General features: G+C 38.0%; 3 protein-coding genes across 3 annotated transcripts in view; all 3 read right to left on the bottom strand.

The window, feature by feature from the left end:
* The window catches only part of LOC126077505 (uncharacterized), a 120,186-nt gene extending 106,690 nt beyond the window's left edge, over nucleotides 1–13,496 (bottom strand). The window contains 1 exon segment of the mRNA XM_049887048.1: nucleotides 13,483–13,496. Coding sequence (XP_049743005.1) covers nucleotides 13,483–13,496 — 14 coding nt within the window.
* The window catches only part of LOC126076831 (mitotic spindle assembly checkpoint protein MAD2A-like), a 132,858-nt gene continuing 120,549 nt past the window's right edge, over nucleotides 9,971–22,279 (bottom strand). The window contains 1 exon segment of the mRNA XM_049885454.1: nucleotides 9,971–16,730. The gene's annotated coding sequence lies outside the window, so the exon portion shown is untranslated.
* LOC126077504 (mitotic spindle assembly checkpoint protein MAD2A-like) overlaps nucleotides 16,722–22,279 on the bottom strand; it is a 23,445-nt gene continuing 17,887 nt past the window's right edge. Inside the window, exons 3-5 of the mRNA XM_049887047.1 lie at nucleotides 18,457–18,577; nucleotides 17,701–17,798; nucleotides 16,722–17,007 (exon numbers count right to left, since the gene is read on the bottom strand). Of these exons, the coding sequence (XP_049743004.1) occupies nucleotides 16,835–17,007; nucleotides 17,701–17,798; nucleotides 18,457–18,577 (392 nt within the window). The 3' untranslated portion in view covers nucleotides 16,722–16,834. The remainder of the gene's footprint in view (nucleotides 17,008–17,700; nucleotides 17,799–18,456; nucleotides 18,578–22,279) is intronic.

Below are 22,279 nucleotides of genomic sequence, written 5' to 3'. Positions count from 1 at the left end.
TATGGTGCTCTGTTCTGACTCATGTTTTTAGTCTTTTGTTGGGCAAGAAGTGAAATTCCTACCAGCAGTTTCCAAAAGGACTTAAGTGTGGAAGGAAGCAGGGTTCAGGATAGGACACAGTAGCCCTTTGAGTATACATGTTTCCCTGCTGAGAGGGACAGCCAATCCTGCCTTCCTTCTGACTTGCTTGTTAAGCCCAATGAGATAGGACATTGTTTTCAAAACTTCCTTCATATACGTGCTGCCTTCACATCAGCCTGTCATTCATATGATGGCTGACCTAATGTTTTTCTTTAAATACTGAGTGTATTTTTAAAACAATATTCTGCTCATGATAAGCAATGTGTTAAGTATGTTAGTTATACACATACAGATAAAAATACATAATTAGGTACTGAAGAAAAAAAAAGCCTGTCAACATACTACCTAAAATGAATTCACATAATGAATACACACTGCAATATGCTAATAAAAAGCTGGCAAAAGTTGGGAGGGATGCTTGCTACTCCATGCTTTGGGTTTCCATTCCAATCCTGATGAAGGAAAACAGGATTCTTTCTCACTCTATCCCAAGCAAAAAAGAGAAAATGCCACAGCTCACGTCTCTCCAGGACTTCTAAGCTTCCAAGTACATCTGCCCTGGACAGTTCAGCATGCAGGCTTACACCCAGATAAAGGGTGGAAAGAGGTGAAGACGAATAAGGTAATCTGCCCATTTTACCTGTGACCACATGGGCTGCTCAGTTCACATCAGAAGAAAGAGCAAATCCTATTTCTGCCTTACGTATAAGCCTCATTCTTCTACCCAGGGAATCCCCTCATTTGGGTAGTAACGTAGACATTATATTTCAATCCCCTTGTTTCCTGTGTCTATTTCTCAAACTGGTTAAAACCTATAGAGTACAAGGGTTGGCATTACGTGTTAAGCCCAAATTCAAACACATCATTTGGACACAAACACAAAAAAACAAGGGAAGAAAAAGTTGACTGAGGAAAAGGAATATTTCATTTGTAAGAGGATTAAGAAGTCTGATAACGAGAAAAGTCTCAAAGTGTTCATATTCGGTATAGTTTTATGTTGCTACAGTTTTTGCATTCATTACATAAAGTCCTACAGCAGGACACTAACATTTAATGACAGCTTATAATGGGGGGAAAAAAGAGTCTTTTAAAAAGTAAATGCAACTCATATTCAAATATTGTAGGGACACGTTATTACTTCCCCAACTTGGGGTGCAATTGACATGATATTCTAGTCTTCTTTAAGCTAAGTCTGGGCACACTGGAGCAGGGGGACCCTTCTGTCTCTTAGTAACTGAAAAGCAATGAGATAATAGTGGAAAGAATATTGGCTTTGGAGTCAGCCTGGGGATGGATTTTGGATGACTGAAGCAGAAAAATTATTTAACCTTTCCGAATCTCAGTTTTTCCATCTGTAAAATGGGGATAATAACACTTACAGGGTTGTCGTGAGGATTGAAAACACATGTAATGAACAAATTTGATGTGTGACTCCCTCCCTGTTCACAAGTTGAATTAAAAGGGTTCTCTCATCCTTAAGAGCATTTTCTCATGGTTTTGCTTTATGGCTCTCCACTGGAATTCACTGGGCATCAGCAGTTATAAATCTTCATTGTGGATCCACTTCTTTTCCTCTCTCTATACTATTGTTCCTCCATGGGTCTGAATTGAGGCTTTAAGGTGGCGGTTTCTTTCATTTGAGGACTCCTCATTTAGGAATGAGACTTCATTATTTCCTTTGCCTCACGGTTAACCCCATATTTCCAAGACCACAGCCAAGACTATGACCCAAGCACCCCCACACTCTCTCCAGCTCCAACTTCCATTCATTTAGAGGCACCGAGCTGAAAAGGTGAGAAGCACCTAATTAGTGCCTGGCACACAGTGGATGATCAATACACAGGGATTTCCTTTTTCACCCTTGCAGCTGTGGACCTGACAGACAGTTCTTTACAGGGCTGTACTGGCTATTATGACTGTGAACACAGTGATCCACTAACTGTATGTTAGACATGGAATAGTTTGGGCATTGCAGCCCCAATCCTCAAAACCGCTAACATCTGCATTTAGCAAAACTGCCATTTCAGAAGGAAACTCACATCCGTGTCTAGCCATCCACTGGCTATGTCCATATCTAGATCGTTTTGAAACACGTTTGAGATCTTTCCCTTGCATGGAAATGGAGTCTGGGTGGTCTAGCTTCCACTTGAAGACCTATTCTGGCATAGATAACATGCAAAGAAAATAAAGATCTTTCTCTGATAGAAGTTCTTTTGTGTAAATATGCTTGCGGAGCACAATGGTGCAGATAAATGTAGATGAAAATGGACTTTTAAGCATTACAGTTTTATTAAATCCCAATTCTTACATAAACATCTTTTTAATATTGTGTGTGACAAAATGCAAACTAGCCATAAAGCACTTTTACTCCACACTGAAATACAGTCACTGTCTGTGGGAAATATACATTTGTTTCAATTGTGAGCTAATCTGGCCACTTTTTCATTGGATACCATTTTTTTTTTAATAATTTTTCTTGAGCTTTAAGTGAACGTTTACAAATCAAGTCAGTCACATATAAGCCTATAAACACCTTACTCCATACTCCCACTTACTCTCCCCCTAATGAGTCAGCCCTTCCTGTCTCTCCTTTTGTGACAATTTTGCCAGTTTCTAACCCTCTCTACCTTCCTATCTTCCCTCCAGACAGGAGATGCCAACACAGTCTCAAGAGTCCACCTGATACAAGTAGCTCACTCTTCATCAGCATCTCTCTCCAACCTATTGTGCAGTCCCTCCATGTCTGATGAGTTGTCTTCGGGAATGGTTCCCGTCCTGGGCTAACAGAAGGTTTGGGGACCACGACCGCCGGGATTCCTCTAGTCTCAGTCAGACCATTAAGTCTGGTCTTGTTATGAGAGTTTAGGGTCTGCATCCCACTGTTCTCCTGCTCCCTCAGGGGTTCTCCGTTGAGCTCCCCGTCAGGGCAGTCATCGGTTGTGGCTGGGCACCATCTAGTTCTTCTGGTCTCAGGATGATGTAAGTCTCTGGTTCTTGTGGCCCTTTCTGTCTCTTGGGCTCTTAGTTATCGTGTGACCTTGGTGTTCTTCATTCTCCTTTGATCCAGGTGGGTTGAGACCAATTGATGCATCTTAGATGGCCGCTTGTTAGCATTTAAGACCCCAGACGCCACATTTCAAAATGGGATGCAGAATGTTTTCACAATAGTATTATTTTGCCAATTGACTTAGAAGTTTGCTTAAGCCATTGTCCCCAAACCCCACCCTTGCTCCGCTGACCTTTGAAGCATTCAGTTTATCCTAGAAACTTCTTTGCTTTTGGTCCAGTCCAGTTGAGCTGACCTTCCCTGTATTGAGTATTGTCCTTCCCTTCACCTAAAGTAGTTCTTATCTACTACCTAATCAATAAATAACCCTTTCCCACCCCCTTTCTCCCCACCTCGTAACCACAAAAGTATGTGTTCTTCTCAGTTTATACTATTTCTCAAGATCTTATAATAGTGGTCTTATACAATATTTGTCCTTTTGCCTCTGACTAATTTCGCTCAGCATCATGTCTCCAGGTTCCTCCATGTTATGAAATGTTTCACAGATTCATCACTGTTCTTTATCGAGGCGTAGTATTCCATTGTGTGAAAATACCACAATTTATTTAACCATTCATCCGTTGATGGACACCTTGGTTCCTTCCAGCTTTTTGCTATTGTAAACAGAGCTGCAATAAACATGGGTGTGCATATATCTGTTTGTGCGAAGGCTCTTATTTCTCTAGGGTATATTCCGAGGAGTGGGATTTCTGGGTTGTATGGTAGTTCTATTTCTAACTTTTTAAGAAAACGCCAGATAGATTTCCAAAGTGGTTGTACCATTTTACATTCCCACCAGCAGTGTATAAGTGTTCCAATCTCTCTGCAGCCTCTCCAACATTTATTATTTTGTTTTTTGGATTAATGCCAGCCTTGTTGGAGTGAGATGGAATCTCATCGTAGTTTTAATTTGCATTTCTCTACTGGCTAATGATCGAGAGCATTTTCTCATGTATCTGTTAGCTGCCTGAATATCTTCTTTAGTGAAGTGTGTGTTCATATCCTTTGCCCACTTCTTGATTGGGTTATTTGTCTTTTTGTGGTTGAGTTTTAACAGAATCATATAGATTTTAGAGATCAGGTGCTGGTTGGAGATGTCATAGCTGAAAATTCTTTCCCAATCTGTAGGTGGTCTTTTTACTCTTTTGGTGAAGTCTTTAGATGAGCATAGGTGTTTGATTTTTAGGAGCTCCCAGTTATCTAGTTTCTCTTCATCATTTTTGGTAATGTTTTGTATTCTGTTTATGGGCTCCTAAGGTTGTCCCTATTTTTTCTTCCATGATCTTTATCGTTTTAGTCTTTATGTTTAGGTCTTTGATTCACTTGGAGTTAGTTTTTGTGCATGGTGTGAGGTATGGGTCCTGTTTCATTTTTTTGCAAATGGATATCCAGTTATGCCAGCATCATTTTTTAAAAAGACTATCTTTTCCCCAGTTAACTGACACTGTGCCTTTGTCAAATATCAGCTGCTCCTATGTGGATGGATTTATATCTGGGTTCTCAATTCTGTTCCATTGGTCTATGTGCCTGTTGTTGTACCAGTACCAGGCTGTTTTGACTACTGTGGCTGTATAATAGGTTCTGAAATCAGGTAGAGTGAGGCCTCCCACTTTCTTCTTCTTTTTCAGTAATGCTTTACTTATCCAAGGCTTCTTTCTCTTTCATATGAAGTTGGTGATTTGTTTCTCCCTCATATTAAAAAATGTCACTGGAGTTTGGATCGGAAGTACATCATATGTATAGATGGCTTTTGGTAGAATAGACATTTTTACTATGTTAAGTCTTCCTATCCATGAGCAAGGTTATGTTTTTCCACTTAAGTAGGTCCTTTTTAGTTTCTTGCAGTAGTACTTTGTAGGTTTCTTTGTATAGGTCTTTTACATCTTTGGTAAGATTTATTCCTAAGTATTTTATCTTCTTGGCGGCTACTGTGAATGATATTGATTTGGTGATTTCCTCTTCGATGTTCTTTTTGTTGATGTAGAGGAATCCAAGTGATTTTTGTATGTTTATCTTATAACCTGAGACTCTGCCAAATGTTCTATTAGTTTCAGTAGTTTTCTTGAGGATTCCTCAGGGTTTTCTGTGTATAAGATCATGTCATCTGCAAATAGAGATAATTTTACTTTCTCCTTGCCAATCTGGATGCCCTTTATTTCTTTGTCTAGCCTAATTGCTCTGGCTACGACCTCTAGCACAATGCTGAATAAGAGTGGTGATGAAGGGCATCCTTGAAAATGGACTTTGAACAAATAAATGAAACTGCATTACACTTCTCTAGCACAAAAATAGGTCAGATGGTAAGAGTACAAAAATAAGTGAAATGGTAACGTCAAATGACTTGTGTAATCAGAGGGCCAATTCTGACATTTTTCTCTCTAGGCCTTTTCTAACAGTCTTGTTGCTAGGGCTACAATGTTTTTGCCAGATTGGAAGAGGACTTTCAACTCTAATAGAGATTAAGTAGCTTGCCTATCTAGATTTTTTTTCTTTTTTTAAAATAAGCATTAGTGAATACTTCTGACTTTGAAAGAATGGAAAGATCTCTAAAGATCTGTTTTTAGTAAGTATAACTAATAACATGTGAAATTTAGTAGACGAGTTTCATTCTATAATTATTCCAACACAAAACTTTTATCATGGTCACACTGAAAAAAATAATGTGAAACAGAATTTCATATATTTAATGAAAAATAAATTGTCAAATAAAGCCAAAAATTAATTCCTCAGAGATTTTAAGTAACTGAGGTTACTTAATGAACAAATCTTATTAGTTAGAAAATTACATTTCATACCTGTTCACAAATTCATACCTGATTTACTCTTTAGAGAGCACAGGTAGGGTAGAGGATCAAGTCCTCTGCTTTTGGTTCCTTACATCCGTTTGTCAAAGTCATCTGACGATGGAATATCTAAAAACCCAGAAACCAAACCCACTGCCGTTGAGTTGATTCTGACTCATAGCGATCCTATAGGACAGAGCAGAACTGTCCGACACAGTTGCCAAGGAGTGCCTGGCAGATTCGAACTGCAGACCTCTTGGTTAGCAGCCGTAGCACTCAACCACTATACCACTAGGGTTTGGAGAGTGTAAATATGAAGTAATCCAATAAAATAAGTTCAAAATTTGTAAAGCACACTAGAGGAACACCAATTTGTTCTAGAAACTCAGCTTCTAAAAAGGTTTAAAAATTAAGAGCCATTGGGAAAAGCTGGGGAAACACTCTTTTTGATAGGCTTGTCAGGGAGTTAGAAGAGGATTCTCCTTGGCTGTGGACCAGTTACTTACCCATTGACCCCACAATTCCGCTTCTGACTAAAGCGTGCCACATGCGCAAAGACACGTTTTTCAGCATTATTTTGGACAAGCGAGAAAGTTAAGGTGACTTATGTGCCATCAAGAGGGGATTCATTAAATAAATTAATGGAATACTACAGAAAAGTCTTAGAAAGACTGACACATGCAAATTTATACTGAAAAAATATATTAATAAAAATATCAAGTTGGGAAATAACATCTTTTTATGAACCTATTTATATATATCTGTAAATATATAATACATAAACACTTCCATGTAGAAGCATGCATAAGAAACTGTTGTTATAGTTTGCTGCTGTGCAATCAACCCCCAACTCATGGCAACCCCATGCGCAATGGAAAGAAAGGCTGCTCGGTCCTGTGTCATCTCCATGATCAAGTTGTGGATCGGACTATCGCGTTAATTCAGTGAAGAGAGAAAGGCAGAAGGTGAACTTTTACTTTTCACATGAAACTCCACTGTAATATTTGGATACTTTTTATCATAAAAATTGGAAATGTTTATTACAAAAATAGTTATATAATAAAAAGGTTAAAAGTACTAAATACTTCACTGTACAGTATTAAATGAAAAAGGAGGCACAGGGAGAATATATTTAACAAGATCCAATAAAACATATTTATGTGTATTTGTGCCCATTCCAAAGAAAGATGATCCAACAGAATGTGAAAATTATCAAACAATATCATGAATAACATGCAAGTAAAATTTTGCCGATGAAATTTAAAAATGGCTGCAGCAGTACATCAAAAAGGAATTGCCAGAAATTCAAGCCGGATTCAGAAGAGGGTGTGGAAAGGGGGATGTCATTGCTGATGTCAGATGGATCTTGGCTGAAAGCAGTGAATGCCAGAAGGGTGTTTACTTGTGTATTATTCACTATTCAAAGGTATTCGACCATGTGGGTTCTAACTAATTATGGATAACATTGCAAAGAATGGAAATCCCAGAATAGTTAGTTGTGCTCATGAGGAACCTGTACATAGACCAAGAGGCAGTCGTTTGAACAGAACAAGGGGATACCTCATGGTTTAAAATCAGGGAAATTCTGCCTCAGGGTTGTATCTTTCACAACACCTATTCAAGCTCTATGCTGAGAAAATAGTCCGAGAAGCTGGACTATATGAAGAACATGGCCTCAGGATTGGAGGAAAACTCATCAACAACCTTCGATATGCGGATGATGTAAACTTGCCCGCAGAAAGCAAAGAGAACCTGAAGCACATACTTACGAAGATCAAAGACTACAGCCTTCAGTATGGGTTACACCTTAACATAAAGAAAATACAAATCCTCGCAACTAGACCAATAAGCAGCATCATGATAAAGGGGCAAAAGATTGAAGTTGTCAAGGATTTCATTTTACTTGGATCGACAATCAATGCCCATGGAAGCAGCACTCAAGAAATCAAAGGACATATTGCATTGGGGAAATTTGCTGCAAAAGACCTCTTTATAGTGTTAAAAAACAAAGATGTCATTTTGAAGACTAAGGTGCACCTGACCCAAACCATGTGCAGAAGCAGCTTAGGGGCAGCGTCTGACCTCCTCAGACTCCACAAGTGAGAAGGGCTACCAACATCAACAGTGCAAGGCTGATTCCTATGAGGTGGGGGTCAGAAATGCCTCCTTTCTCTGCCATCTTTACCAGTTTTGACACCAACCATTCTTTCCGTAGCACTCTGTACTGGGTTTGATAGGTCACTGCAATGGCCACACAGAACTCACAGTCAATTTTCACAATTATGGGGTTTATTAGGAAAGTAACAGGTACAATTCAGGCTCAGAACAGTCAAGATACAGTTCTTGCATCAGGACAGCCTCTTACTAGCTGTACTCACAGGCACACCTTTCCTGGACCCTCAGTCTCTGCCCAAAGGCACTCAACTTTCTCACTTCATGGGCCAGAAAGCTCACTATGCTGTCTCCTGCTGCCGGGGTCTCTGCTGCTGGGTATCTCCTTCCTTAGTAGTAGGCTCCTCTTCACTGTTCTGAAATTGGGTCTTTTAATGCAAAACTGATGAGTCCCCTTGGTAGGGCACAATTACCCTATCACACAATCACCTGGCTGGGAGTCACAAGACCATGGCAAGAAAGGCCATACACAAAAGTAACTAATTGTTCCACACCATGGTCTCTTCAGTTGTCTCATATACATGAGAAAGCTGGACAGTGAATAAGGAAGACCAGAGAAGAACTGATGACTTTGAATTATGGTGCTGGTGAAGAATATTGAATATACCATGGACTGCCAGAGAATGAACAAATCTGTCTTGGAAGAAGTATGGCCAGAATGCTCCTTAGATGTGAGGATGGCGAGACTTTCTCTTATATACTTTGGACATGTTATCAGGAGGGACTAGTCTCTGGAGAAGGACACTGTGCTTGGTAAAGTAGTGGGTTAGTGAAAGAGAGGAAGACTCTCAACGAGATGGGCTGACACAGTAGCTATAACAGTGGCCTTAAACCTAGCAAACACGTGAGGATGGTACAGGATCAGGCACTGTTTTGTTCTGGATGGCGCCTGGCAACAACATATACATATACATATGTTGTTCTTGTTATTAGGTGCTGTGGAGTCGGTTCTGACTCATAGCAACCGTGTGTACCACAGAACGAAACACTGCCGGTCCTGCACCATCCTCACAATCATTGTTATACATGATCCCATTGTTGCAGCCACTGTCTCAGTCCATCTTGTTGAGAGTCTTCCTCCTTTTTACTGACCCTCTACTTTTTTTTTCATTCTCCAAGTTTGATCCCTCCTGACAACATGTCCAAAATACGTAAGATGCAGTCTCACCATCCTTTCTTCTAAGGAGCATTCTGGTTGTACTTCTTCCAAGATAGATTGGTGTGTGTGCGTATGTATAGATAGATAGATTAGAAAGATAGATAGATTAGAAAGATAGATAGATAGATAGACAGACAGACAGATAGATATGTATGTATGTATACATACACACATACACCTACATTATATGCTTACTTTTTTTTATATATTTCTATAGAAAAATGTTTTGAAGACTATGCTAAGCCATTAAAAGTGATTACTTTTTCATTTACACACTATTATTTAAAATTTTGCGGTATTTATTATATATTTAATAAAAGCAATATATAAATATTTGAACATATGTTTTTAAAAAATTTCAGTTAATAGAAAAGCAGACATCACTTAAACATAAACACAGCCTAAATAATACAAGGCCAGAGAGTCCTATCGCACATAAAAGTTCTCTGTTACTCTGGAGGCCGATGTATGATATACATAAATGAGTAACAATAAAGATCAGATGCTAACAAAAAAAAAAAAAGTTTATAATAAAGCACTTTTAAATTAGAATGACTACCAGCAGAAAAAAAATCAAGAAAGAAGATACAGACCCATCTCATGAGATAAGTAAAAATTTATTGGGATTTAAATACACTTATTTGGACTAAATTTTCTCTTAAAAATAGCACTTTCTTTAAAATAAATGATACTTTTTTTAAAATAGAACTATTCTGAATAAACCTACAAATCAACAAAATTTTTAAGTGAAATAAAAATTATTTGGCAATGCGGAATGTATGAAAAACCACTTCAAGTATGAGAGCAACAGTGTGTTTGAGTCTATTTATATTCCAATAACAACGTCAACCTGTATCTGAAAGAGAAAATTGGTAACTGTTGATTGAATATTCTTACATAAATATATTAGGAAATTTCACTTTATTGGAAATTAAATTTGTTAGAGGAGCAAGGAGTCCCATCACTCAGTTTGTACTACCTGTCCTATTCCCAACTGACTGAACTCAGGGATGACTCACCTACTTATCTTTTATTCCAGTGGAAAGGTCTACCAGTTGTAAATCTACCCTCTTTATTATGACTGTCCTTTATGGATTCACAGTATCCTTGAGGTGGGAGGAAACTTACAAGTCATTTAATTCAAGCTTCCATCAAAAAAGGAAAGTGTACAACCTCCTTATGATATGTATGAACATTTTCAGGAAGACAAAGAGAGCTCAATATTAAATATTGGCAATTACCACTGTTGCCCAACACTCATTGCTATAAAATTCTACTTTATAACTGAGCAAATAAATCTTGTATAGTTTCCAATCAGTTCTAGTTCTGTCCTAGAATGCCAAAGAAAATGAATCCTATCCTTGCCCAACATGATCATCCCAACACTTGACAGTACCTACAGTCACCACCCATCGGCCAGTTGAAGACTGCATGTTACTATGATACTGAACAGTTTTCACTGGAGCTTCCAGACTAAGACCAAGTAGGAAGAAAGGACTGTGATCGACTTCCAAAAATCAACCAAGGAGAACCCCATGGATTACAATGATCAGATTTACATTTGATCGTGAGGAAATGGCACAGACCAGGTGGCATTTCATTCCATCGTGTATAGGGACACCATGAGTTGGAAGCCAACACAATGGCAGCTAACAACAATAATCACACTGTCCACGCTTACACCTTAAGTCTTCAATTTTACAGGTATTACCAGTTAATGTTCTGCATGTGGCAGTTCTTCCAAACTCCTCATCAGCCCTGCTACCTTTTCTGCACATGTTCTAATAGTCAATGTTCTCTCAAAATGTAGGACCTCCTACACTCAAATGCACAGACTAAAAAACCATATTAACATTACAAAATACAGGATAGCCAAGATTGTCCAAACAACTCCCAGCTATACGGAAAAGTAACAGAGTCTGCTCTGTCTAAACATTGGTGTGTTGTAGTACTCAGTCTTCAGCATTTGTCTTTTTGCTGTCTTTTTCTGCAGGTGAGTTTATGCTCTGATGATTCACAAATCTCTAGCTCCTCAGGTTTTGAACCCCAAACTCATTAAATATTCAACTGTCCACTTGACATACATCTCCTTTCAACTTCAATCAAAAATTTGATTCAAAACGGAATACTTGTTTCGTCCCTCCAGTATGCCCAGACCAAGTGTTCTCTGTTGATGATACCACCATTCACCTGATTGCCACCCCAAAAATTTAGGTGACATCTTTGATTCCTCTTTTTCATACCCAGATCCCATCCATCAGTAAGTGCCATCAGCAACCTCTCCTAACCACCTCCACCATTACTACACTCATCCAAACATTCACTGTCTCTCTCCTTGACGGCTTCAGTAGCTTCCTAACTAGTCTCCATGCTTCCATAGTTGCCCACGCTTGCGGGGAGAAGAGGAAGTTGGTAATAGAGTTGAATGTGAGTCGGTCTGGAAGACAGGCTTACCTGATTTTGAATCCCAGCACCACCATTTATTTAAAGAAAGGCCTTGGTAAGTACCTTGAATTCTCTGAGCCTCCATTTCCTAAAGGGTGAATCAGTACTTTTAAAAAGTAACTCAAATTGTTCTTGTGAGAATTAAATAATTCACATCAAGTGCTTAGCAAATAATAGATGCTAAATGTGTTTTTTTCCAATGTCTTCATATTTTTATAATTTTCAAATTATCTCGATCCTAACCTCTAATTTATAGAGTTGAATATTATAATCAAAAAAGTAAAACAAAAATTCATCTTAATATGAACATCACAGCATTAGTGACATCTGGTGGAAAATATAAAAGTTACAATGCAGCATTACTACAGATATTCAGATTTTTCATGTTTAGTAATCAAAATAAATTTTAGATACTAAGCAACCAAAAGAAAACTAAAAAAAAAACTAAACCCATTGCTATCGAACCAATTTCGACTCATAGAGGCCGTACAAGACAGAGTAGAACTACCCCAGAGGATTTCCAAGGAGAACTTACTTGGTAGATTTGAACTGCCGACCTTTTGGTTAACAGCTGAACTTCTAACCACTGCGACACCAGGGTTTCCAAATGAAAACATAAACGTGAAGAAAAAAATGTCTACGAGGATATCTTACTGTGCTAATATTTTATGGGTGGTCTATATTCTAAAAAAATATGGGAGGTTAATAAACATAAGAAACTTAAAAAAACAAACCAAACACATTGCCATCCAGATTCTGACTCATAGCGACCCTAGAGGGCAGGGTACAACTGCTCCAGACAGTTTCCAAGTAGCACCTCGTGGATTCAGACTTCTGGTTAGCAGTCGTAGCTCTTAACCACTATGCCACCAGGGTTTCCGTAAGAAACCTAGGTACACTCTAATAATAAAAAGAACAAACGTTTATCAAGCGTTCGACTTCAGTAAAAAGAAGATATAGAGATACGCAGATACAGAGCAGTTCCGCTGTGCTGAGTCTCTTTTTACACAATTGTATGGCACAGAATTCCCATGCTTTGCATTCTTACATACTTTGGACATGTTGTCAGGAGGGATAGACCCTGGAGAAGGACACCATGCATGGCAGAGTACAGGGTCAGCAGAAAAGAGGAAGACCCTTAAGGAGGTGGATTGACACAGTGGCTGCAACAATGAGCTCAAGCATAACAACGATTGTAAGGATGGCTCAGGACAGGGCAGTGTTTCGTTCTGTCGTTCATAGGGTCGCTATGAGTTGGAACCGACTTGATGGCACCTAACAACAACAACAACATGGCATAGAAGTCACTTCCCAAGTTTTTGTATCAGAATTTACTATGGGGTGTCTTGGGCAACAAATACCTTGAAGAATTTTGTCCTTGATTTGTGCTTCAGAGAACATGGAATTAAGATAAAACAGGGAGACTTGCCATATGATTTCAGATGCTAAGGATGGAGATAGCAAATGATATTGTTTTACATATGAGCCTTAAATTTATCAGATTGCTTTCATGTTTCCCCTCCCTCATCTCCATGTTATCATCCCCTGCCCGTTGATATTTGGCTTCGCCATGAGTCTTGCTTTCATTAGCGGAATGTGGGAAAAACATCAGTGTGAAGGTTCTGAAGTCAAGCCTTAACAGTCTTACCTAGTCACTGCCCCTCTGATCGTAGAATGAGGTATGTGGAACACAACAACTTCAGCTAACCTGTAGACTTGTGAGAATAAGAGCTTATTGATACCGCATGGCTCTTTACTATGCAGCAAGAGCCACCTAATACGTGAGATTGTTATACCTCTGCTTGGACATTCTCACGAAGGCTTGACTTCTCAAACTGAAGACACTAGGAGAAGGATCCTGGAGGCCAGGTGTAGCTCAGTCCCTTCTGGGCTCTATTTCAGACTCTGATGGGCTCAACGGGAACATGTTTTCATTCCTCTACCTATGGTAAGCAAAACTGAATCAGAGTCTAGGCCACGTCTAGAGGCCCACCGGACTCTTGGAATCTTCATGTCTCTGTTTAAAATGGTGTAGAAACCTGTCACAAATCTTACAAGCTGTTTGCTTTAAATGTCTTCCCCTAAGGTACGCCTAAAGGGGTAGAAACAGGTTGGGACAAGTCCAACTGGAGTCATAGACCGAAGTTGTTTTCTAATCTCGCTTTAACAATAAAGCTCGTAGCTTGATTCCTATTCAATTCCAACATGTTTATTTCCTAACTGATACATAGCCTGGTCTTTAGAACCCTACAACAGTAAACAGTGTCATGCAAATGTAAAATTGGAAAATTTAAATCTGTTAACAGTATTAGCTGAGATGAAGTGACTGAAGTATATGCTGAACCTTTGAAAACGTGATTTCAGTTTTACATTCTGAATTCTCAAATTGAACGACAAAGCTTTCCATTGACATTTTTGTTGAATCCATCAACCAAGGTCATTTGGGGAAAGGTCTATTTATTACATAGAGATACAGAATCCACAGTTGCTGTCACTGAGGACTCTAAAGCTGCCCTACTTCTCAGGTTTTCAGCCTTTGATTCCTTATGTGGTTAACACTCTTCCATTAAACCTTCCCTAAACTAGCTTTTATTTTCAAAACAAGAGCCTACATGATGCAGAATTGGTACTACAGAGTTGCAGCTATAGACCACAGGACAGAAGCTCCTATCATTAAAACTATTTTCAATGAGAAACATTAAAATTCACAGCATTAATTTCTGGAGATGTCTCTTAAAGGAAAAAGAAGTCAGTGCTATACTAAATCACAAATTAAAACAAGATCATTTAATTCGCCAAATAAAGACATGAATGCCTGAAATTTTAGTGTGATCAGTAATATGTGAGCTCCTTTGGGGAAGAACCACATCTTATTTACCATTTCCATTGTTTACTACATAGGCATTCAATGCTTCTTGAAGGCTAAACAGTCCTTGCTTTCTTTAAAGATTTTCAAACATATTACCTAAAAATACAACCAGAATTTTCATTTCTCCTTATTTATTCCAATGTTCTTTTTCTGCTTTCCTTCTCAACCTATATTTCAAATGTTAGAGGTTATGAACTGTCCAAGAATTCAAAGGAATGCTTTAATTTTAATAGTGTCCACTTTGTGTCACACTGTATGTTGTTTGGAAACCTAGAGACTTTTGATTATACCTAATTCAAAATCACTTCCATTTCTGCACTATAACTTTTCTTATTCAAGAAAAGATTTGTGGGTAACCCTTTCTAGCCACCTGGGCCTCATTTAGGTAGCTTCAACAGCTCCTTAGGGTATGGGCTTTCTTAAAAGCATTCACTATAACCACCATCAAAGAGTAGCATCTATCTGCCAAGCACTGAGATGAAGGAATATAAGACAATGCACTTCGTTCTTAAAAAGTATGCAATTGGATCAAAAAGATATGATTCATCAAGTGAAGTAATGAAGACAAAGAAATACATAATTAAATGACATGTGTGGCTACTTTATGGTCCTCTGCAATGTATTTTCCTTTGCCTCCTAAGATTTTAAGGTTCAGAAAGGCCAGAACGTTGTTTCATTCATTCTGAAACTTGCAACATAGTATTTTTGCACATTAATAGATGCTCAACATGTAATTTTTGAATAAATGAATACAGGCTATGTGTATTCACTTAGAAGTGAAAGTTACATGCGAACAGTGTCCAATGGACATTGTAGCTACGTAATACATTTACTTACTACAAAAGAGATGAGATTAAGAACAGATTATAAAAGATTTCTTTGAAGTTTGCAATAAATTGACCTTGGAAAAATAGGTGGGAACTAGATAGAACACACCTGATGATAGTATTAATGCAGGCACAGGGATAAGCGAGCTGTATAAGTATACAAAGATAACCAAGCTGAGAGTAAAAAAAAGGCCGTATTAAGGATATAGTGAGAAATCTTACACATAAGTCAAGAAGGTAAGGCTAAGAGTGTAGAAAGGCACTTTCTTGTTATTGTTAGTTGGCCTCGAGTTGATTTTGCCTCATGGCAACCCATCGTGCACACAGTAGAACTGCTCCATATTTCTCAAGGCTCTGAAATTTTGAAAGCAGATTGCCAGGCCTTATTTCTGAGTTGCCTGTAGGTGAGTTTGAACCACCAAACGTTTCGATACTAGTCCAGTGCTTAATTTTTTGCGCCACCCAGGGACTCCTAAAGGTACTACAATCCAACATTTGCTAAACTGAACTAATTCCAAAAGGCGTATCTCTTGTTATACAATCAATGTTCATTTTAAGTCAATTATTATGAGATTAAAGTGGTATAACCAAACACAATAGATTCAAGGTACCTCAAGATTTCCTCGTCTTTGTATGCTTTGGACCTACAGCCTAGGTGACACAAAAAAATCATTTGCAATACTGAACCCATCCCACCTACCATCTAACACCAGTATCAAAACATTTTAAGACAAATTTAAAACATACAAATTTAACTGTATTTCACCATTGTCATTAAAAGCTTGATTTTATCAAACATAAAAGGACATTTTCAAAGAGTTCTCTATCACAGGAAATTAAACAGTAGAAACATTCAAGGCTTCACAGGTTAAGTTATATAAAGTCAAATAATTGGAAATCTTTTCAACATGGGAACTCTAGATCTAAAAAAATGCTGCACGGACCTCAATATTTCTTGACTTACGGATTATATTAGTTATTTTCAGGATCTAAACAAAGATTCTCAATAGTCAGACTATTTTTGCAGTAATTTACAATTAAATATCACCCTACCTATATTCTGACTCAAGCTACTTGACCAAAATGTCTGATTTAGGAAGTTATTTTGCTTTATAGTTAAAGTTTTTCCAGCTACTGCTGCCACCTTCAAAAGAACGGACATTAGAATACTGATTCCCTTTTCGACAACGTGCAATATGCTTTTGTGCTCATCTATTTAGCCAAATACATTACTGAGGGGATAATGCCATCATCTCCTCAAATTCATGATGTCAACTCCATGGAACATTAAACAGGCACAAAAAATGGATGATGCACACTTCAGTAGGGTAAAATGTTGTTTCCCCACCTAAAAATTCACCAGCAAAATAAAACATACCAACTTGTAGTTGACTTCCTTTCAGGAAAACACATTTGAGAATTGCAAGTACATTATTTTTCTCAGCTCATCCCTCAGTCATTGACAGGAGTTTTGTAGGCCACCATGCTATTTACTTTGTGGATTGTAGTAGTGAATGAACGAAGATGGACTTCCTCAGAACTGATAATGAACTGTGGTCCTGATTCTTCCCATTTCTCAGGTACAACCAAATCTTTATCTGTGTAAATCAGTAGATCAAATGAACCTAAATTGGGGATAAAAATACATTAAAGTACACCACGTTTTCAAATGTAGAACGACCGTCCCTGTCTGTCTCACCTTTTGAACCACACATAGCGTTAAGACAGGATAGTTTGGCCTCTAATCATTAGTTAGTATCTTTTCCTCAATCAAAATAAATTTTAATACAGACAATACTGCAACCTCCTATCATATCTTACAAAAACTATTGGACTTTTTTTTTTTTTAAACAGAAAATCATCAAAAATATTATAAGTATATCATCACATGGGAAAAAAAGGAATGTAATCAATGTAATCCATAGGAGAGCTAACATCTTGGTTTGTTCACTGTTATGTTTCAGTACCCAGACCACTCCCTGGCATATAATAGAAAAAAAAAAAAAAGGAATTCAGTAAATACCTGAAAATGAAAGAATAACTAAGTTTGAAGAGCAAAACACAATTTTACAGCTAAAATCTTAACACACAGAAAATAGCAAAAGGTATTACACTAGAACGGGTATTGTAAAAGTTTTCGTTTTTTTTCCCTGCAATACCCCAATCTTTACTTTTTGCTTTACAATGCTTTGTCCCCCGTTTATATCAAGTGATACTGACAATTAACAAAAAACTGAATAAAGGGTGATTCTTGAACAGTAGTTTAGCCTTTTCCCCATTACAACTTTAAATGAATGAGGAGCTGTGTAAATACTCACAGGAAACTTCCAACAGCGGCAGAAATGTTACTGTAGCCGTGATCTGTCTGATCACTGAACGGATCTCATCTTGGACAGTTTTCTGAGACTTTGCTCTGCTGCACTAGGAAGAAACCAAATCTATTCATGTATTTCAGGTTTCAACAAGTTATTTAAAACTTCTCAGTAACCAAGAGTATTTACCTGCTTAAGTGGTTCTGAAATCAAATGTGTAATGCAATAAGAAGAGTTTAAAAAATAATGAAGAAAAGTATCTTAGGACCTACAGCCTAGTAGGCATAATTTTAATATCCTTATTTATTTCATTTATCCTTTCAGTCATCTATTAAGATCAGCATCGTATCATTTATTGTCACATGACTTAGCAAGTTCATGACATTAAAGGAAATAAAGCAGAGTCACATCTTTAGTTGGGGAAGAGTCTAAGAAAACCCCTTAGATATAAGTACATTCCTGAAATGCCCCGTCTAGTGTGTCTTGTAGACTTCTGAAAACACCACCATAAACATTAAAGTTTAGAACTCAATGCTATAAACTAAGGGCATTAGCTTAGAGAATACCATCTACACAAATCCATGATGCGCTCAACTGAGCACAATTCTTTTCCACAGGAGATTGAAGGTTAAATTAAACTGACAGAAACACTTCATGCAATTTACTTTACATGAAACTAGTTCAATACATTTAGAACTCATTGCGTAATGAAAACAAGTTTTTGGAAAAGGCTTATCAGAGCAAAAATCATTGCTTACCTACCTGTGATCTTTTGCAGTCTTGTCACCCTCAATATCAAACTGCCAGCTTTCAAGGACCTCACTGCTTTCAATATTTGAGATGACTACCACCAGTTTCTGAGCAGAACATTTGTATAACCATTCTGCAACACAAAACAAGGCATCTTTTTTGGTCCACTGCATTGCAAAGCAACTCTTACCTTCTCAGGTCTCTGGTCCTATCCTCGGCCAATTCCTCCCAATGGTATTTTGACCCCCTCCCTCCTGCTCAGAAAACTTATCACATCAATAATCCAGCTCCTCTTTTCAAATTCTCAGGATTTCTACAAAGTACAGTACTCACTGCTGAGGATACAGTGAGCAAGAGAGATTTTCATCCACAACCAAGGTAGGAGCGTAGGAGATGGGAACTGATTTAATCACCACACCAACAAATGTGAAATTACAACTGCAGTGACTGCTGTGAAGGATAAATGGTACAATGAAGAGCATTTAAATAGGAAAAACTGGCCCAATCAGGGAGGACAGGGAAGGCTTCAGCTCAGCTCTGAGGGTCAAACAGTATTAAATATGCAAAAGGAAAGGGAAGAAGATACAGGCCTTAAGTACTCCAGGGGAACAGCAGGTGACCAGAGGACTGAAAGAAAGCCAGTAGAACTGCAGGAAAGATAAACAGGAGCCAGACCATTCAAGGCCAGGTGGGCCAAAAGAAATTATATCTCAAGAACCAGGGAAGTCATCACTGTGTTCGAAATAGGACGTGATATAATTAGATTTACATTTCAAAACTATCACTTTGAAAATGGGTTACAGGGGATCTAGACATTAGTGTAGATCCCTTACTCCCTTACCAAAAGGTGGTTTAACAAAAGGTTGGCAGTTCAAATTCAGCAGCTGCTCCTTGGGAACTTATGGGGCAGTTCTATTCTGTCCTATAGGGTCCGTATGAGTTGGAATTGATTCAAGGGAAACGGGTTTGGATTTTTGGTTTTTAGACACTAATTAGTTCATTTAGTAGTTTAAGCAAGATGAGATCATTAAAGCATGTAGGAGGATATATTGGTAGAAATGGAGAAGTAGACAGATTCAAGGGATTTCATGGTGAAATTTATCAAAACTTACTGGATTAGCCCCCACAGCTAACAAGTCAGGAATACCTCCCAAGTTTCTGGCTTGTATCGCAGGTTGGATGGTTGAGCCATTACTGCTAGGAAAGTGAATTGAAAGTGGAGCAATTTTGGAGATAATCTTAAATTTAGTTTTCAACATGATGAGTCGGAAGTATCTCCGGGATAGTTACATAAGAAAGCCATTGGGTATATAGGTTTGGAGTTAGGAGAGATTTGGGTTAGATATAAAAAGTCAACTACACAAAGTTTATCAGAACATGTCAGAGATCATCTAGAGAGATTATAAAGTGAGAGGAGGGCCTCAGATTGAGCTCTGAGGTAACTTTGAAAACTGATACAGCATATACAGGAGTCAGCAAAGTTTTCCGTCAAGAAACAGAATATCATTTAGTAATCAGTAAATATTTTAGATTTTGTGGGCTACCTAGGTGTCTGTTCTGTTTGCAAGCAGTACAAAAACAGACCACCAGCTGGACTCCTGGCATATATCAACAACTTGCCATCAAAGGTTTAGCTCTTAAAAGGAGAATGGGTGGTCATTTGAAGGGGATTTCGGGTAGGCAGCAATTTTTCTTCTTTGAAAATTGGAGACATGATGTCATTGGGAAGAATCCCAGTGAAAACAGAAATCAAAAATAGGACAAAAGTAGTGTAAAATCCCTGAGGACACTAAAAGCAACGGGATTCAAAACAGATAAACAATTTGCCTCAAAGAATAATTCCTCAATTTTAATAAAAATAAAAGAGGGAACAAGCTAGATAGGAAGTCCAGATACATCTGAGGTGGAATTTCATTGGAGTGGTCTCGAAAGAGATAATCCAATGAACCAGCGGCTCAGGCAATGCTTCCTTCTCCACCACATTGAGATGAAGACACAGATCTATACATACAGATCTATGGAGGTTCTAGGCCAATTCACCTGGGTGTAGCTCTATGAAAGGCTACGGGAGATTTAGCCCTGACCCTCTGACCCATAACTTTGGATGCAACTTTGGGAGAGCGAGGTTACTCCTAATGACATGCTTCCTGCTTACACCTGAGACTGCTATCTACTACCACACCCCCAACAGTCCCCCAATCTTGCTATTCTGATAGCACTGACCTACTAAAGCATAAGTTCTTCGAGGCTGAGAAACTCTGTACTCCTATCTTCCTTTCCTTGCCTTTTCACCATTGCTTGAGATCCTTCCATGCAGACCTGCACAAGTATGTAGGGATTTTACTCATGCAGATATTAATGGCAGGGAAATGTTACTAGCTTATCTAGAGGATAATGTAGCTTCATAGTGGTATCAAGCTAACGAAGGTCAGACGGCCATTATCAGAACGGCATATTAAAACAGAAAAGGTAAAAAATAAAATAAAAACTAAAAAATGAAGCTACAACTGAACATGGAAAAATTCTAAAACAACAATACAAAAAACAATTTTTGAATTTAAAAATTCAAAAGGAAAAGGATGGCCACTGCTAAAAGACAAACTAGTATTTTGGAAGAACAAATGGGGAGAAACGGAAGTTGAAACATGAAAGGGAAACTATCAGAAATTCTAGAAGGAAAAAAATACATGGAGAACAGTATTGGTACAACAGGTAATAAAGCAATGTCTTGAGCGAAAGAAAAAATTGAGGGTTCAGGTAAAAGAGACTCAGTCACAGGCAGATTAAAAAGAAAGATAAAGGGACATATCTGAAAAATGGGTGTTCTGTTACTTAGGTTTTTTTTTTTTTTTTTAAGTTTAGTCCCAGAAACCCAAGTTTAGTATTTTAGTATTTTATTTTCCTTGATGTTTCTCTAACACTAACTTTAAAATCTCAGCGGCTACAGAGAAAGCATCATTTTAGGAATGTATAGTCGTCGTTTTCTCAAACACTATCATAATTACGTGAAGTTCTAACTTGTACCATTTGTCCATATGAACTTTTGAATTACAGCAAAAATCATTCTAAGAGAGTCGATGGAGACATTTATCAAGTCATATCATATTCGTAACATCAAAATACTCAGCCACCTCAGAATGTGGTGGAAAAGGATTTAATTTATACACTCTGTGCTTTCTCCCAATTGAAAACCACTGTATATTTCAGAAGGCAGTGTGTTTCACACTTCTATATAGGAAGCTGAAAAACGACCAAGATGACAGGCAATGTGGATACAAAAATGGCTGCAAAACTCACAGTGCTTTCAATTATTAAATATCTTTTACTTGATCCACCACATTATTTAGGTATTTGATGAGTTCAGGATCAGCAGTCACAAGCAAGGTGAGTCCATATTTTTGCACTCAGGTAAAGGTTTCAGAGGGATATATGCCACACTGATATAAAATGCTGTTAATGCCAAACGCGGAAAGCAAAAGAAACGTTAAAGTCATTATCATTTGTACTTACAGAAAATAAACCATATTTAGATGTGGCTACGGAAAAAAAAAAAAAGTGTGGTTATGGTTTCATTAATGGTGTAAAACTGTAAATGCTGAAACACAGGTTTGCTTGTCTTACTCAAGGCAGAGTATGTCTGTACAAAGTGGCATTAAATGTGCATAAAATCTTGCTTCTGGGTAAAAGCAATACATGCATTCACGTGGCAATAAAGGACAAATTACACGCCAAAATGCATTAACCTACCACTGCCACATTTCGTCTCATTGTAATCCAAGACTAAATTCAGATTACATGGTTATAAGATACAAAACAGGCCTGGACCGACTGGTCA

This window comes from Elephas maximus, chromosome 5, assembly GCF_024166365.1.
Source record: "Elephas maximus indicus isolate mEleMax1 chromosome 5, mEleMax1 primary haplotype, whole genome shotgun sequence".
Classification (NCBI taxonomy): Eukaryota; Metazoa; Chordata; class Mammalia; order Proboscidea; family Elephantidae; genus Elephas; species Elephas maximus.
Note: the sequence above shows the minus strand (reverse complement) of the source record. Positions and strands in the feature narration are given on the sequence as shown.